We start from the raw sequence: 17559 nt of genomic DNA on the forward strand, positions 1-17559 counted from the left end.
CGCTAGCTTGGTTTGATAGCACAACCATCACAACTTCAAGACAACACAAATCATGACTCTTTTGATCCCCAGGCGGGTGAAGATGTGGGGCGATATTGAAGCAATTTTCTTAATCCCTAGGGAGGAGGGATTTGATTGCATTCCTCTCCAGCACTATTTAACAGCTGATCCAGAAGAACTACAGCGGCTTTAGAAGAGTCTGTCTCCACCTTCCCAGGTAGCAGATATCCTCATCATTCAAATAAATTGATAGAGGAATGATTGTCTTGCGGTGAAGGCACTGGATTAGGATACAGGAGATCTAGGCTGACGTCCCAGTTCTGTCATAAATTTCCTACTAGACCTTGGGACGTAACAATTTTCTTGTGCCTCAGTTCTCCCCTATAAAATGGGGATAATATCCTTACCATAGAGGTGTTGTGAGGATAAATAGGTTGTACTAAGAAACGCTGGTGATGGGGGCATATCAGTATCTACAGAGCTAAACAGTACTAACTTCATACCAGAATATATATATTTACTAGTATCATTGATATCATTAGTGCTGCCAACATACAGAGTCACAAGATCATAGCTGATAAAACAGGAAAGGTACTCACATGCATGTGGTATAGGAACCTAAATGGAACGGAATATTAGCTCATCCAGGCTATCTGCCTGAAAATTCAGGCACATTGCTCAGGGCTGGCCTACAACATTTTGGCACCTGAGGCAGGGAGATCAAATGACACTCCTATGCCCCCTTGCTTGGGCCAAAACTTTGAAAGGTCTCAATTCTGCCTTCTTCCTGTTCTACTCCTCTCATGGTACTGCTCTGCTACCTACCCCAATAAAGGAGAACTAACAACTTAAAATGCCTTGTTCAAAAATTTGAAGCAACACTTAACTTTCAAACGCCTGAACAGCAAATGTAACTTTTCTTGTCTGCATAGTAAACACTGGCATTTTTATCTGTTTGAATAATCAAAGTGGTGCTTTCCGTGCCTTCTTGGTTGCAAAGATTTGAACTGCTTCCTGAAGGTCCACAGTCTGGGCCAGCTCATGCTCTATTGAGATGGTTGCAAGGCCAACCAGCCTCTCCTGTGTCATTGTGGAGTGTAGATGTGTCTTTATTAACTTCAGCTTGGAGAAGCTGCGTTCTCCACTGGCAACTGTTACAGGAAGTGTTAGAAGTATGCACAGAGCAACAAAAGCATTTGGAAAGAGGGTGGTCAACTTATATGTGCACATATATTCCAGAACAGCCTTTGGAGTTGATCCTGCTGAAATGTATCTTGAAAGGGCTTTCATTTCATCACCTAAATCACTCGCATCAATATCGTGCATGTCATCATGTGTCAACACTGTCTCTAGTGCCCTGCATTGCTGATGTAGGTCTTCTTCAGGTATAGTGAGGAGTTTTGGAATATCATACAACATCCCAAATATACTGCTGTGTTCCTTGAGCTGCATGAAACGTTTTTCAACTGACTGTATTGCACAATCTAGCACCTGGTTAAATAATTCAATTTTGAATTGTTGTTTGGGGTCTCTTATAGGATTATCCTGTGCCTCATAATCAAAATATCTTCTTCTTCAGTGACTCTTGTATTCTTGAATGGGTGGGAAAATAGCTTCAGTGTGAAGTTCCTCTGCCAACTTCTGTGCACGCTTCAGAACATTTTGAAATCCCTCATCTGACTGTAGGTACGACTTTGCTTTGTCCAGTTGTTCCATTGCTCCCGATATATCAAGGTCAACACCTTGGAGTCTCTTGCTTACAGCATTTCTTTCAAACAGTATGTCATGCCACAACACTAAGCCACACAGAAATTTGAAGTTATGTATGTTTCTGGTGATTCCATTTCCCTCTGCCACTGTTCTCCCACGAACAGTTCCTGTCATAGCATTATCCTCCATAATGACAACTATGGCATCATCTATCTTCCCAATTTGGTGTTTGATAGGCTTTATCGCCTCCACTAGACTTTCCCATCGTGTGGCACTCAGTGGTTTCAGTGTCAGAGAGGATGTTCCCAGATGTTGCTTCAAAATTTGCCATCGATGAGTCGATGCAGAGAAAAATACATAGATGCTTTGAATTACATTAAAAAATTCAGGAGCCTCACTAGAAGCTGATGCTGCATCACTGACCACCAAGTTCAATGAATGAGAACTGCATCGGACAAAAAAAGCTCGAGGGTTTAACTCTCGGATCCGTGTCTGCACTCCTCTGTTCTTTCCTCTCAGGTTGGCACCATTATCGTAGCCCTGACCTCTCATGTCAGCTATCACAATTCCCATATCTTCTAGCTTTTTAAAAAGCACATTTGTCATACCAGCTCCTGTAGTATCATCAATGTCAATAAATTCTAGAAAATGCTCTCTGACAGTCACCATTGCAGGGACATTTTCACAAGGTTCTGTTGTTGTTACAAAATGCACCATTAAAGTCATTTGTTCCGTATAACTAATGTCAGGTGTGCAGTCCAGAATAACCGAGTAATATCTTGCTGACTTCAGATCTGCCACAATCTTCTGTTTGACTTTTGTTGCCAGTAACTGTATGATCTCATTTTGAATTGTTTTTCCAAGGTAGTGTTGTGTGTACATTTCTTGGGTGGTGACTTTTCTTAGAAGCTTCTGGAGTGCAGCATCAAACTCAGCCATCAGCTCCACAATTTTAAGGAAGTTTCCTTTGTTTGGCACATACAGCTGATCTGAAGTGCCACGCAGTGCTAGGTTTTGGGTAGCAAGCATTCTCACCATGGCAATGAGCCTTTTCAGAACGTTTTGCCAGTAAAGAGACTCTGATGCAATCTTCTCTTGATGCTGATCATCTAAGGTGGCCTTTAACCTTAGTCTCATCTCAAGCTCTTTCCACCTATGGAATGCTCTCTGGTGATTTGCTGCCTTCTCATGGCATGCCAGATTTCTAGCCAGATTTTTCCAGTCCTTTGTTCCTGTAGAACCCAATGTGTCTGGAACATTAGACTGGAAGAGTTTGCAACAAAAACAGTATGCAGCATTCTAGGTTTTTGAGTACATAAGCCATGGCCTCTCCACTTTGTCACCATTGGGGATTTCACGCTAGTAATGTGTTGGATGGAAACTTCTATTTTCATTGTCTTTGGGGAACATGAAGTTTTTCACTTGCTGTGGCCCATGCAGTACAAGGAAATCCCTCAGGCTGCTGCTCAAGTGGGTACACAGTCCTGGATCATCTAGACTTAAGAAACTAAACTCAACAGCAGCTGTTCCTTGCGCCCCCCCCCCCCACACTCTTCTCTGATCTACACTTTTCTTCAGGAATGTGCCTGGTTACATCCATTTGAGATGGAGATAGGGATGCTGCAGTAACTGCCAGGTCACCTGCACTCTGACTAACTGGAAGATCAGGCATCTCCTCACCACTCACATCCTCACTGGGGCCGGAAGACTCACCGTGAACATTTGTGTCTATGTATCTCAGGAGAGCTCCTTCCTGCTTAGATAGAAAAGCTTCCTTTGCTTGCTTTCTTTTTCTGAATGCTGCCCCAGAGGGGCGTTTTCTTCTTTCACTCCTGACTGCTGTTCTGTGCCAGCTATAGTGGCTCTCAACACTCAATTGAAGGGGACAAATAAGCAGGCTGGTAGCAGGGCCTGAGTTAGGGAAGATATCAGCGTCTTAAGGGCCTAACTGGCTCCTACTACTTCAGTTGACTGCCTGTTCTCCTCAAGTGGGTTCAGGGAAGCAGCAGGAAACAGGAAGCTCCCTGAGAAGCTGGTGTTAATCTGTCCAGGCTCCTGGGGGTGCTAGAGAGGTACATAAGAGGCTTCTCCTCCTCTCTCTCCCTGCAGCTCCTGCTGCTTTCTGTTATTCCCTCTCACCTTTTCTCCTGCCTGACTGTTATGTCTCTTGTGCCCTCCTTCCTCCAGCACAGCACTCCACCATCTCTGTGCATCTAGAGCAGAGAGAATACATATGCACCAGCAGCAGACACAATTTTCTACACTCTGGGTCCTAGTGGCGCCCCCCCACAGTCTGGCATCTGAGGCGGCCGCCTCAGTTTGCCTCATGGTCAGGCCAGCCCTGACATTGCTCACTGTACATATTCTAGTATTTGGTCCAGTCTAGATCTAAATGGCTCAAGCAATGACGCAGTCACTATTTCCTTTGAGAGATTATTTTGCAGTTTATTATACCTCACAGCCAAGAAGTTTTTTTCTGATAACTTAAAATTTCCCTTTTTTTTCCATTTCATGCTATCACTACTAATTATGCACCCAAAATTTCCCCTAAACAATTCCTCCCTAAACTTTTCTGCTATTTTATCTTTATTTTTCCCTGTTAGAGACAGATTTTAAAAAGACATTCAGTGCCTTAGCTATTTTTGAGTCATTAATTTCATCCTCTTTCTCTGCCCCTATTAATGGACTTACTTTCCCCTAGTACTATTCCTACATGCCCCTTTGGTTACAATGAACTTATTCGGCTTCTTTTCCCTTATATTTTCCCCACAAATTGGACTGAGCAGTCTTTCTTGGTTTTTCCTTTCCCATCTCCAGAACTGGCTTCTTTTTTAAACTCAGATCTTAAGCAATCCCTCATTAAGCCCATGTATTTTAAAACCTGACCTGCAGTCCCATACATTTTCCCAGGATTGTACTTCTCTTAGGCAGGCACAGTCAGTCATGCTGAATTATGTCACCTTAATGCAGTGGTTCTGGGATGTGAACAATCACTTTACTTGCAGGGTTTGAAATCCAAACAGGTCTCTAGGAATTAAAAGTCAATCAAATATTTTGATAGTTGTACTAGTCCCTCAAAGCCCCTTTCCCTATTACTAATGCAAATTAGGGCCCAACCATCTGACTGTAAGGTACAGCTTTGTAAATGAAATGCTACAAGTATATTTCAAGCACTGAAAAGCAAGTCAGTAACCACCTAATGTACACTTAATACATTGTGACAAAACTTAATGAAAAATAATCACCTTACTGAAATGATTTTAATTAGCTTTATTATTTAAAAGAGGAAAATCATTTCACATTAATGGACGAAGCATGTAAAATTAAATAGAATAAATTCACATATTTCACTGTAGATGACTGTACATTCCAGAATGTGCTTTCCACTCTGGTGTTTGGGTAAGTACATCTTTATCAGAAACATTCTGACAGTCTTAATTATGCAGACTCCACAGCCCTGAGATTATTTGTTGCTTAACATAGTCAGAGGTTTTATTATCAATATTTGGTGTGTATTTTCGTCTATCTATAGTCACGTTTTGTGATCGAGGGAAAATAGAGTGTGCTTATTACAGGAGAGAAACAGATACATGAACCAGAAGTCCATATGTATAGTAGTTGCAGAGAAAAATCTTAATTACTCATTATCTAGCTCTAAAGAGGGATGTGTAAACAAAGGAAATTAAGTAAAGAGCTGACCCCCGCCCTCCTCTTAGAAGCTGATGGCAGTTTAGCTTCTTTCCGTTCCTGGGCCAGTCTTCCCAAGGTTGCCCATGACTATTGGTGGCTTTCTAAAGTTGGTTGTGGGCCCTTAGGAGGAGCTACAGATTGTGATATGTTGGATTAATTTTACAGTTGCATGTGGCTTTTTGAGGCAATATGCGTCAGTTTCTAAAGACTGAACACTTCCCAGGCTAGATAATTCCTATCACTCCAAGAAGGGATGGCATTTCCAGCACCAGCAGCGAACAGGAATGTGCCCAGGGCAAGTTCAATAGCAGCTTACATGAATCCCCTTGCTCATTGGCTGTTGGTTATTGAGTCCAATCAATTTCTGATATTTTGAGTTTGTCGTCTCCAACTCATTTTGGATCCAATCCAGTTTTCTTCTGAGCAACTGGCAATGTTGCTCTAGATGTGCCAGTGCTTCTAAAGGCTGTTCTGAAAAGTGAGGCATACAGTCATTACTGTCAACAGCATCAATCTGTTAGCACACTTGGACCGGATGAGTGGTGTACTTCATATTGGAGAAAGCATGGATAGACAAAGGCTGATAAAATTATCTGAATTACTCCTGTTTACCATGCACTTCCTGCAATATGCCTTGAACAGATGGATTTTGCACAGACAGGAATTCAGAACAAAAGTTTTCACTGTGTGTCCTTTGGACAATCCACTAAAACCTACTCTGCCAAAGGATGCAAAGGGTATATCTACACTGCACATGAAAGTGTGATTGTAGCATGGGTAGGCATATGTGTGCTAGCTTTAGTCTAGCTAATGTGAGTTACGATAGTAATGATGTAGACATAGTGGCATGGGCTTCAGCACAGGCTAGCCACTCAAGTACAGTCAGTTGTGGAACCAGGGTCTCAGATGCTAGCCTGTACCATGTACACTACTTGTGTTGGCTAGATTATAGCTCGCATGGGTATACCGATCCATGCTACAGTCACACCTTCACATGCAGTGTCAACAAACCCAAAGTGTCATTACAACAGGATTGCCAGCACACAGGGAAGTCCCAGTGATGACGCCTTCTCTAGCCACACTATGCTGGCTGCTGCTAATTGGTTGTACGGGACTCTATACCAGCTCTAGCACATTGGAGGATGTCCCTACAAAAGGGCAATGCTCACATGGCTGTCTATGCTGGCTTTGAGGGTGTTATGCACTGGCAGCATGGTGAAAAGCAATCCAAATGCAGGGAAGCATCTGAGATAACACATCTACAGGTGCAGCAGTTCAAACAAGTCAAGAACTCATAAAAGCCAGCAAACATTATTTAAAAAAAAAAGATCATGGACCTAAAGATGATTTAGGAGTACAACACTGGGAGGGCATTGCATCAAAAACCTGAGAATTGGGGCTGTTAGAGCAGTGTGGTATAACAGCAGAGAGTGTATTAGGTCATTTACACAGGGGAGAGAGCATATGGGGCCATTAGAGTAGCACAGTATACATCCAGCAGAGGGCGTATGGAGCTGTTAGAGCAGTGCATTAGAAAAACAGCAGAGGGGATAAGGGGCCATTAAAGCAGCCAGGTATGAACATGGCAGAGGGCACATGAAACTGTTATGGCAGCGCCGTATAAATCCAGCAGTGAGTGCTGTGACAGATAAGATGAGCACAGGCATATCTTTGAGCCTTTTGTATTAACTTTAGCAATGTTATCTCTAGTGCTCCAGTCCTAAAAATAAAAGTACTGGACAGCTGTTCTGGCTTCCCAAAAAAGTGCTGGAATGGTGCATACTTTTTATTGCACACCAGTAGCCTGAGCCGTAAGGGAAGGAGACCATGATGAAATTCATGGTGAAGAGCAGCATCCTGGCCAGGCTCTCAGTCCAGAGCAGCAGGTCCCACTGGTACCGGCACACCAGGATCAGTTAGGCAAATCACACCACCACCAGGACATACATGCTCAGGAAGCTCTTTGCAACAGCAGGTGCCCAGTAGGCAGCAGTAGGCCCAGGTCCTGGCCTTGGGCATCCCAGGATCCACACTGTCTGTCTTGGGCAGCTGGCACAGCAATAGCTCTGAGTGCAGCAGCCTGTTCTGCACCTGGCATGGCCTAAACAGGAGCCCACCAGTCAGGGCCGGCTCTGGCTTTTTTGCCACCCTAGGCAAAAAAGCCACCGGCCGCCCCCCCCGCTCCCCCCCCATTGCGGCAGGGGAGGGCGCCGAGCCCGGCCGCGGGCCCGCAATCCCCGACCGGCCGGAGCGCCGGGGGGAGGGCGGCGAGCCCGCCACAGCTCCGCTCTCCCCGGCGGCCAGAGCGTCGGGAGGAGGGCGGAGAGCCCCGGCGGCCAGAGCGCCGGTGGGAGGGCGCAGAGCCCGGCCCCGCTCTCCCCGACCGGCTGGAGCACCGGGGGGAGGGAGGAGAGCCCGCCGCGGCTCTCCGCTCTCCCCGACCGGCCGGAGCGCTGGGGGGAGGGCGGCGAGCCTGGCCGGGGCCCCCCTCTCCCCGACCGGCCGGAGCGCCCCGCCGCGCCGCCCCCTTCCAGGCGCTGCCCCAAGCACATGCTTGGTGGGCTGGTGCCTGGAGCCGGCCCTGCCACCAGTCTCTGCTAGGATGCAGCCTGCTGGTTCTCCCCCTCCCACTACTCTGCCAGCCTGGGGATGCCAGTGGATAAGGTCCTGTCTGGCCGGCTAGGCAGCTGTGTTCTTGATTGCCCGGGAGAGGAGCTGGAGCCCAGTGCTTCCGGAGTGCCACATCCTGAGCGTGCTGGGCCCAGCCAGCTCTAACCTAGCAGCACACTCCGCTGAGCAGGGAGTGACCAGACAGCAAGTGTGAAAAATCAGGAGAGGGGGTGGGGGGTAATAGGAGCCTATATAAGAAAAAGCCCCCAAAATCGGGACTATCCCTATAAAAATCGGGACATCTGGTCACCCTAGCCACCACACCAGGCCAGTCCCCACTTCCTGAAGCCTCTGGGCAGGGGTGGCTGCTCGCTCATCGCTTTGCCATGGCCCAACTCCCACAGCACAGAAGAGACTGACCGTTGATGGAGGCGGGGGGAGGCAAGTGGTCACACTTCTCCACCACCGAGCACAGGCTTACAGGGCAAGGAGCACTAGCAGTGCTCAAGTCCTTCCTAAAAAAGGAATACCGGAGCAGCGGCCCAGCGCGTTGCTGCATGACTCGAGTGCTGTTTGTTTGTGTGATACATGGAGGCAGCAGCATGGGGCAACGGAGAGATTGTTCTGTCTGCAGCCCAAGGCAGTTTGGGCCTCCTGCTTTTCCTGTGAATCTGGCTTTTCTGGTGTTCTGATTTGTACCAAAATAAATAGTATTGTGCCCACTGATGCTTAGAACATTCCCTGCAATTTTGAAATGGATTGGTTGCAGTGTTCCAAAGTGATCTTTTTACAGACTGAGAAATGCCACTAAGTTGAGCATCAGACCTTGCTTTGCTTGCTCCATAAATGCAAATCAGAATGGTAACATTTGACATCCAGTGTGCACTGACTTTGCACTTGTGTAAATGATTACACACGTGCAAGGCAATGGAGAATCAGGTCCAATATATTTGAGGAGGTGAAGACCTGATATAGTCACATATTGCACTTGGACAAATCTGGTCTGCCATTTTTTGGTGACGAGTGAGTCAGAAACCTTAACATGAAAACATTTGGTTGGTTTGTTTGTTTTTTAGGGCTGTGATTACAACAGTACAGAAAATTCCAACAATTCCAATCAAAATTCACTGGAGTACCAGTCTTATAGAAATTGTGAAAACTGAGAAAATAGTGCTTGTAGGTTTACTAAAACTTACTGTGTTGTGACTCTCGGTGTTAAGCTGCTTAGAGATGTGCAGTCAGACTCTACGCTGTTGGATGGAATAATATTGCTTTGTCACACTCAGGAGCATTTCTAGAGAATAAAATGTGAATACATGGAGTGGCTGTATCATTGGTACTACTGAAAGGCTGATAAGAAGCAATTTGTATGCATTACTCTTCCCTAGATTGATGAATTATTTATCATTTTTGGTCATTTCCCCTTCATATGGAGGAGATGGAGGGGAGGGGAGGGGAGGACAGAAGTGTCGGGGTCAGTGTTGAACAATTTAAGCCTGAAGCAAATATAGTTTGGTATATTTGAAAATAAGTAATGGATTCACCTATTCTGGCCACCTATATTTGTGTAACTGTAAATTGCAATACTGGCCTATGTACAAGCAAATAACTGTACACATTTTTGGAAAAATTCATAGAAAGTTATTAATAGTACTGGAGGCTTTGCAGAATTTCATTAGTTTTTGTTTTTTAAGAGGTGCTGAGGAGCTCTTGCAAAATGTTCTGGATGCTGATTAAAGAATTTTGCAAATAAAATCACGAGAATTTGATGGGAACCTTAACAAGTGTCAGACTCCAAGCTACTTAGATTGGGAATGTCCTACCAAAAAATTAACAGAAATATAAATTGTCTCTTTTCAGTCAAAGGTCATTCAGTATATTCTGAGTGCCAAAATATCACACATCATTCAAATAGCTCAACAAGAAATGAGTTGATATTTTATTTTGTGAACATAAATGTGAAAACAAAGGCATTGAAAATATTTTCATTAATTTAAAAGAAAACACAGCACAATGTGAGATTTCTAATAGCAAAATTTAATAAATTAATATATGCATGCCAGATAAAAATACAAAATTACAATTGAAACAACGATAAAGGAAATATTGTACAGTGTTGCAGATTTTACTGCAACCACGATAAAAGGCGTGAAGAATTACTTAAAGTGACAAAGTACACATTTTGTTTCTATTAAAAACAAATTATTACATGATAAAGAACTGAGAGAAACCAGGAAGAAATCACCCAAGAAAGTGGGAAAACAATGATAGGAAATGTCAACATACAGCCAGAAGCCCCATTTCACAGAAATCATTCTTTTTTAGTATCAGAAACCAATTACATAGAACATAAAAGCAAATTCACAATAGGTTTACACTGAGAAACATGCTAAATTACAATCACAAACTATCCAGAACAAAGATGCTTATAAAAGATGCTGCACCGGTTCTCTTGTTTCTTTTGCAGAAAGATCTTCATCAAAACAGGGAGAACAGGAAGCCAATCATGCAATCGAGCTTTAGATTTTTGCTTTAAACATGATAAACACCCAGGATTACTAGTACTGGAAAATGTGTTAACCTTTTTTCAACAGCAGCTGAATGGCACTACAGAAGCGACACCGAATTCCTTCATTTTGATCCTGTATACATCAAAAGCTCTAGCAAATATGGAATTCAGCTACAAGAGCCAATTAAATTACATTAAAATATTCCTTCCTCCACAGAATATTGTTGTTTCCTTTTTTAGAAAGAACAAAACAAAATATTCAAAATAAAATGTCTTCATTTTTTATAAGCATCTCCACCACAAGTCTCTGGTAACGGATATCATTCAGTGCAGCCATTGCATCTAGTTCTGGTGCTCGCATAAGGGTTGGTCCAAAAACAATGCCAAGATTCTCTGCATTCATGAGATTCTCCTTTTCATGAAGAGTTACCCTGTAAAGGAGGACAATGTTAAACACAAGGCATGTTATACCAAATATTGGTTGATGACACAGTGCACATCGACATGTGTCTGAAAACCCCTGGGCAGAGGGGAGGAGCAAAAAGTGCATTCTTTACCTTTCCCAAAAACCTGTGGAGAGACTGCTTCACAGGCCCTATGTAGGGTGTGTGTGGGGGGATGTTCCTACAAATCAGAACATGGGTGCACAGTAATGCTACTTTTGCCATTTATAAACGTACTGAGGGCCATTTAGGCGGGAAGGCAAAACTTAGTGTAAAGATCCTCTTTACAGGACTATAATAAGATTACCAATTTAAAATTCACCACAAATGTAGTGTTACCACTTATAGGATAGGGGAAACCTGATCAAACTTTTTCTCTCTCATGCATTCTATTCTATTCACATCTGAATTCATTTGATATATACATTGCAAACTAACCATGACATGAAGTGGTCAACTGGACTATGTGGGGTGAGATTCTCTCCCACAGGCACAAGTGATGCAAATTACATCCCCTGGCACAGACAAGAACAGCAGCACCTGAACGGGGACTCAGCCTGGGGCTGCTTTAAAATCCATCAGGGCCGCATTGGAGCCTCATTTGTAGAGGCCATCTAACAAATATGCTAAGTCAGTGCTTTGGCAGGCTTACCCCACCCCTCCTTGGCTGCATCACACAGCTCTTGGGTCCCTAATAGAGTGGGGTTATAAACTGCTAGTGCAGCTTTGCCACCACTTGTAGCAACTTCCTATTGCTGGTTATCTGGAATGTAGGGTCCACCAGTGCCTGTTCCCTAGCTCACCATCTGCTATTATATGATCTTTGGGTGGACCACAGAATATAATTTACCACGTATGCACACAGAGCAGAATATATAGAGTATTCTCAGACAGGATATGGTTAAGAAGTGCGGAGACACAGAATAAATGTCTCCCCAAATTCTGGTTACTGGCATAATAGTAGTAAACAACATGCTGTCTAGAGACACTAAACTTCTGCTTTGGTTTATGGCAGTTAATTGCCTTTCTCAATAAAACAAATTCAGATTTGTAAATGAGTTTGTTCGCAGACTAAACAAAGGACTTAATATACACTGCTGCTTTACCATAAAACAAATCTCCATAAGGATTCTTGTAAATGACTAAATATCCATTGGTAGGAAGTTTGTGGGTTATAAAAACACTTAAGTTCTTTCACATTGCTGAACTATCTAATCTCCTATGCTGAATAAAATCCCTTCAGGCTTATACAATAGTTGTCAGAATTTGATGTCCTCTTTTTTTGACATATTATTCTGGTATTTCCAAAACCCTGCTTCCTAGTTTATGATTCCAAATAAAGGATCAATGGCTAATTAGCTAAATTTTGCAACAAGCGAGTGAGCTAGCTGTTCCCTCACTACAACTCTTTTCAGTAAGTATATTAAACAACAGAAACTAAAAATAATTGAAATATTATAAATTGTGTTGCCCCTTCCTCCTTATACTTAGCAAATGCCAGCAGCGTAAGAATTTATAAATTGATCTGCTAATCAACAGATCAGCAACAACCCTTGAACAATAGGATATGAAAAATCAGCTTTACAAATAGTAAAGTTTGCTTTTTAACTACTTTGCTGCTGGTCTTCCATTCCTGAGGCTATACTAATATATTCATTTGAAGTTCCATTGAAATAAGTGGACACTGACATATCTGGTCCAGAACATGCAGCAGCCCTGGGGTTGCATTTTGCTGGACATACTCAGCAGACTCAACAAATCACACAGTGCAACTGTGTTTTCACTAAAAAGACTTAAAATGAAAATATTTATGCGGCAAGAAATGATTATTCATGACGATAGGTACATGTTGACAATAGGTACATGTCACAAATTAAAATGGGCACAGTAGCTAATATGCCAATTCCATTTTTTACTCTGTGGTTTTGTATATACTTTGACAACAGAAGGGGAATAGTTTTTTTCCTTGTAGATATTTATAGTACCTACAAATAGAATAAAAATTGGTTAGGCATATTATTATTATTTGCATCAAAACTGTGGGTTTTTTACTGGTCTAAGTCCTTAAGGCCTATGGAGAGTGCAGAAGATGGGAGAAAGCACAATGTCTGTCTATCTGTTTTAGTGTATTTTAATACTCTATTCTTTTAAGACATACAGTAACTCCTCGCTTAATGTAGTAGTTATGTTCCTGAAAAATGCAACTTTAAGTGAAACAATGTTAAGCTAATCCAATTTCCCCATAAGAATGAATGTAAATAGGGGGGGGTTAGGTTGCAGGGAAATTTTTTCCACCAGACAAAAGACTATTACACCTCTACCCCGATATAACGTGACCCGATATAACACGGGTTCACATACAACGCGGTAAAGCAGCACTCTAGGGGGATGGGGTTGTGCGTGCTGGCGGATCAGTGCATCAGGCTCTGACACACTGCTCTGAGCGACGTGTTAAGGGTGGGAGGCGGGCGGGAGGCGGGTGGGCAAGTGGGGTGGTGAGTGGCAGGCAGGAGGGGGGTGAGGAGGCAGGCGGGCGGGAAGACGGCGAGCAGGAGAGCAGCGGTCAGGCGGACGGGGGGAGGCGCGCCGGACAGACGGTGAGGAGACTAATGGGGAGGTGGGCGGGTAGGTGGGGTGAGGAGGCGAGTGGTGGGCAGGAGCGCTGGGTGGACAGTGAGGAGACTAGCAGGGAGGGCTGATTTGTCCCGGGCCCCGCACCCCTCTAGGGACGGCTCCGACACACCGAGGGGTTGGATAAGTGGCAGAGGGTCTCGGGGGACGGTTAGGGAACAAGGAGAGGGGGGAGGTTGGATGGGTCGGGGGTTCTGAGGGGTCAGTCAGGGGGCAGGAAGTAGGTGGGGGTCGGATAGGGGTCGGGGCCAGGCTGTTTGGGGAGGCACATCCTTCCCTACCCAATATAATGCGGTTTTACCTATAACGTGGTAAGATTTTTTGACCGCGTTATACATGTGTATATATATATATATACACACACACACACACACACACACACACACACACACACACACACACACACACAGAGTATAAGTTTTAAACAATTTAATACTGTACACAGTGATGATGATTGTGAAGCTTGGTTGAGGTGGTGAAGTCAGAGGGTGGGATATTTCCCAGGGAATGCCTTACTGCTAAATGATGAACTAGCAATTGGCTGAGCCCTCAAGGGTTAACTCGTTGTTAATGTAGCCTCACACTCTACAAGGCAGCATGAACAGAGGGAGGGGAGACAGCATAGCAGACAGAGACAGAGAGACACACACACCGTGTGTGTGAGAGAGAGAGATGCGCATTGCCCCTTTAAGTATGCTGACCTCACTCTAAGTACACTGCCTTGTTAAGTAGATCAGCAAGCTCCCTCCATCCTGAGCCCTGTCGTGTGTCCCCACCGCTCTATGGAAGATGGGATAAGCGGAGTGCAGGAGCAGGGGGGCTGCCGGTCCACCCTGGTTCCAAGCCCCCACCAGCCCTGGTTCCAAGCCCCCACCAGCTAGCTCCAACGGGCTGTTCTTCCTGCAAGCAGTGGACAAAGCAGGCGGCTGCCAAACGACATTATAAGGGAGCATTGCGCAACTTTAAACGAGCATGTTTTCTAATTGATCAGCAACGTAACAACAAAACAACGTTAACTGGGAGGACGTTAAGTGAGGAGTTACTGTATTTAAGTTTGTTTGTTCATTCTGCTATAACAAATGACACTGGAGAAATTGTAGTGCTGTGTTAAATTTACAAAAACAACTCAGAATTTGCTTTATAGAAGCCTCTACAAGGCCCCAAATACATCTTATGGGGCTTACACAGACTTGTGTAGAGGCTGCAGATTGGTCTTTGTTTCAGATGAATTCATCTAATTTCTTTTAAAATAAACCACATACCTCTTTAAATGTGCCATGAGATACCTTAAGGTTTCACAGTGTGCAGGTGGCAGTAGTTTCAATGCTTCATGAAGTGTTTCCAACTGTTCATCAGGATCCATGCTTTCTGAAACAGAAACATTTAAATATCAGTGCAGACAATGCCAGACTTCAAGCAGAGAAGTAGAGACATGGTAGGTTTGGGGAGTGACAGGTCTGAAAGGAGTCCTCATGATTAAATCTAACTGTTTATCTCCAGATTATGTCAATGAGCTTTGGTTTTGCTTTAATCAATGTGCCTCCCCCTTTTTCTGGAAGGTCTCTTCTGGAATGACTCTGTCACAACAGTTTCCATGGCCTTCCCAATGCACTGTCAGGAACAATGTTAGAGGAGAAGAGCTGTGATAAGCTGACACATGTGAATTCCTGTCCACTAGTAACTGAACTGAGTCCACCAAGACATTCCTCATAGGTACTGAAAAAGCTGTCAAGATAGTAATTTGGACTACTGACTTGGACTAGTTTTGCACAAGTGACCTAGAGGTGAAATTCTGGGCCTACTGAAGTCTATTCGAGTTTTGCCATTGACTTCAATGGGTCTGAGATTTCATCTCTAGGGGTCCTTTATCTCATTACCAATCACTCTCATAGATTACCTCATTCCCAGTAAAATAAAATTAAGGCTACTTTGAATTATGACATTGTCAGGTAAATAGGATCATTCAACACTTGGTGACAGGAAAAGAGGTTACTCATCCTGCGCAGTAACTGTGGTTCTTCAAGATACTATGAGCGCTCTCTTGGTGTGTGTGCCCGCCCCAGGCACCCTCAATCGGAGATTTTTATTAGCACTGTCCATTCAGCCCTCAGATGCGCTGTTGGTATCCTCATGCCCTGTACCCAGGCTATATCAGGCTGCCTGGATGAACTGCCCCCTCGGTTACTTCTGCACCGCTGAGTCTCAGGAGAAACTCTGAAGCAGAGGTGAAGGAGGGTGGGTAGTGGAGCACCCATAGGGGGACACATCTCAAAGAACCACACTTACTGCATAAGGTGAGTACCCTCTTTGTCTTTGAGTAGTGTCCCTATAGGTGCTCCACTCTTGGTGACTCCTGAGCAGTATCCCCAGTAGGAGAAAGGGGCTTCAGAATTGAGTTCCAGCACAGGAGAGAGAACTGCATTGCCAACTGCAGCACCAGACCTGGACGCATCAACCAAGGCACAGTGTCTAGGGAAGGTATGTACCAAAGACCATGTACTGGCTTTGCAGATTTCTGGAATGGGAACATTTTCAAGGAGAGCCATAGATGTAATGTGATCTAGTTGAGTGTGCTGAAACGCTGATAGGGGGTGGAACATTGACAGCCTGGTAGCAAGTTATAATATACTCAGAAATCCATGTAGGGTCTCTGGGTAGAAATGGTGAAACCCTTACATCTGTTTGCAATCAAAAGAAATAATCTATTGGATTTACGAAATGATTTAGTTCTTTCTAGATAGAAGGATAACACCCTCCTGATACCTAGAGTGTGGAGAACAGTCTCCCGCTTGAAGTATGTGGTTTTGGGAAGAAAACGGGCAGATATATGGTCTGATTTAGGTGAAATTCGGAAGTTACTGGAGGGAGAAACCTGGGCCCACAAGGACACCTTAACCTTGTGAAATGTTGTGAAAGGGGAGGTCTGCCATTAAAGCCCCAATCTCTCCGACTGTGGGCTGAGGTAGCTGCCACTAGGCTGTTTTCCTTGATAAATTCAATAAGGAGCAGGTGGCCATGGGTTCCAACAGGGGGTTTGTGAGGCTTTTGAGAACCATATTCAGGTCCCAAGCAGGAGCAGAAACCTTTATCTCTGGGAAGAGATTCCCCAAGCCTTTCATAAATCTTGTGGTTGTGGAATGAGCAAACAGAGAAACCTTCAACGGCAATATGAAAGGCTGTTAGGGCTGCCAGGTGAACTTTGATGGAACTGAGGAACAGTCCCTATTTCTTAAGCTGTAGCAGGTACTCCAGAATGAGAGGACGTGGGGCAGAATCAGGAGCAGCATTGTGGAGTTTCAACAGTGGCTGAATCTTGTTCACTTCTGGAGGTAAGTAGCTCTGGTGGAAACTTTTCTACTATTTAACAATATGAGTTGTGCCTCCGTAGAGCAGCATGATTCTAGCCCCACAAACATCCTGGAACCACGCCGTAAGGTGAAGAATGCCCAGGTTGGGATGCGTCAGGTGTCCAGTGTCCTGAGAGAGGAGTTGAGGGATGGCTGGAAGATCTGCTGGAGGATAGAGAGTGAGGTGAAATGGGTAAGAGAACCACGGTTGCCTCAACCACACTGTGGCTCTGAGAATCACTCTGGCCTTTTCCTGCTTGATCTTGTTTATCATCTTGAGGATGAGAGGCGCTGGAGGGAAGGCATAAAACAGTCTGTCTGTCCAAGGCAAGAGGAGGCGTCTCCCAGTCAATTGTGACCTAACCCTCCCTCCCCCCACTTTGAGCAAAATAGGTGGCATTTTTTGTTTGTGGTTGTGCCGAAAAGGTCTCCTTCTGGAAACCGCCAAGTCTGAAAGATTCTGTGTAGAACCTGATAATCCATCTCCTATTTGTATTCTTCGGAGAAGCACCTGCTGAGTGTGTCAGCAGTGACATTCTGTATGCCAGGCAGATACATTGCTGAAATCCTTATGTGATGCTTTATGCACCAATTCCACAATTTTATGGCTTTGGTGCAG

General features: G+C 44.3%; 1 protein-coding gene across 1 annotated transcript in view; it reads right to left on the reverse strand.

The window, feature by feature from the left end:
* Positions 1–10778: 10778 nt before the first annotated feature.
* The window catches only part of CHN1 (chimerin 1), a 48635-nt gene continuing 41854 nt past the window's right edge, over positions 10779–17559 (reverse strand). The window contains exons 6-7 of the mRNA XM_065413430.1: positions 14856–14961; positions 10779–10950 (exon numbers count right to left, since the gene is read on the reverse strand). Coding sequence (XP_065269502.1) covers positions 10779–10950; positions 14856–14961 — 278 coding nt within the window. The remainder of the gene's footprint in view (positions 10951–14855; positions 14962–17559) is intronic.

Source organism: Emys orbicularis, chromosome 11 (genome assembly GCF_028017835.1).
Source record: "Emys orbicularis isolate rEmyOrb1 chromosome 11, rEmyOrb1.hap1, whole genome shotgun sequence".
Classification (NCBI taxonomy): Eukaryota; Metazoa; Chordata; order Testudines; family Emydidae; genus Emys; species Emys orbicularis.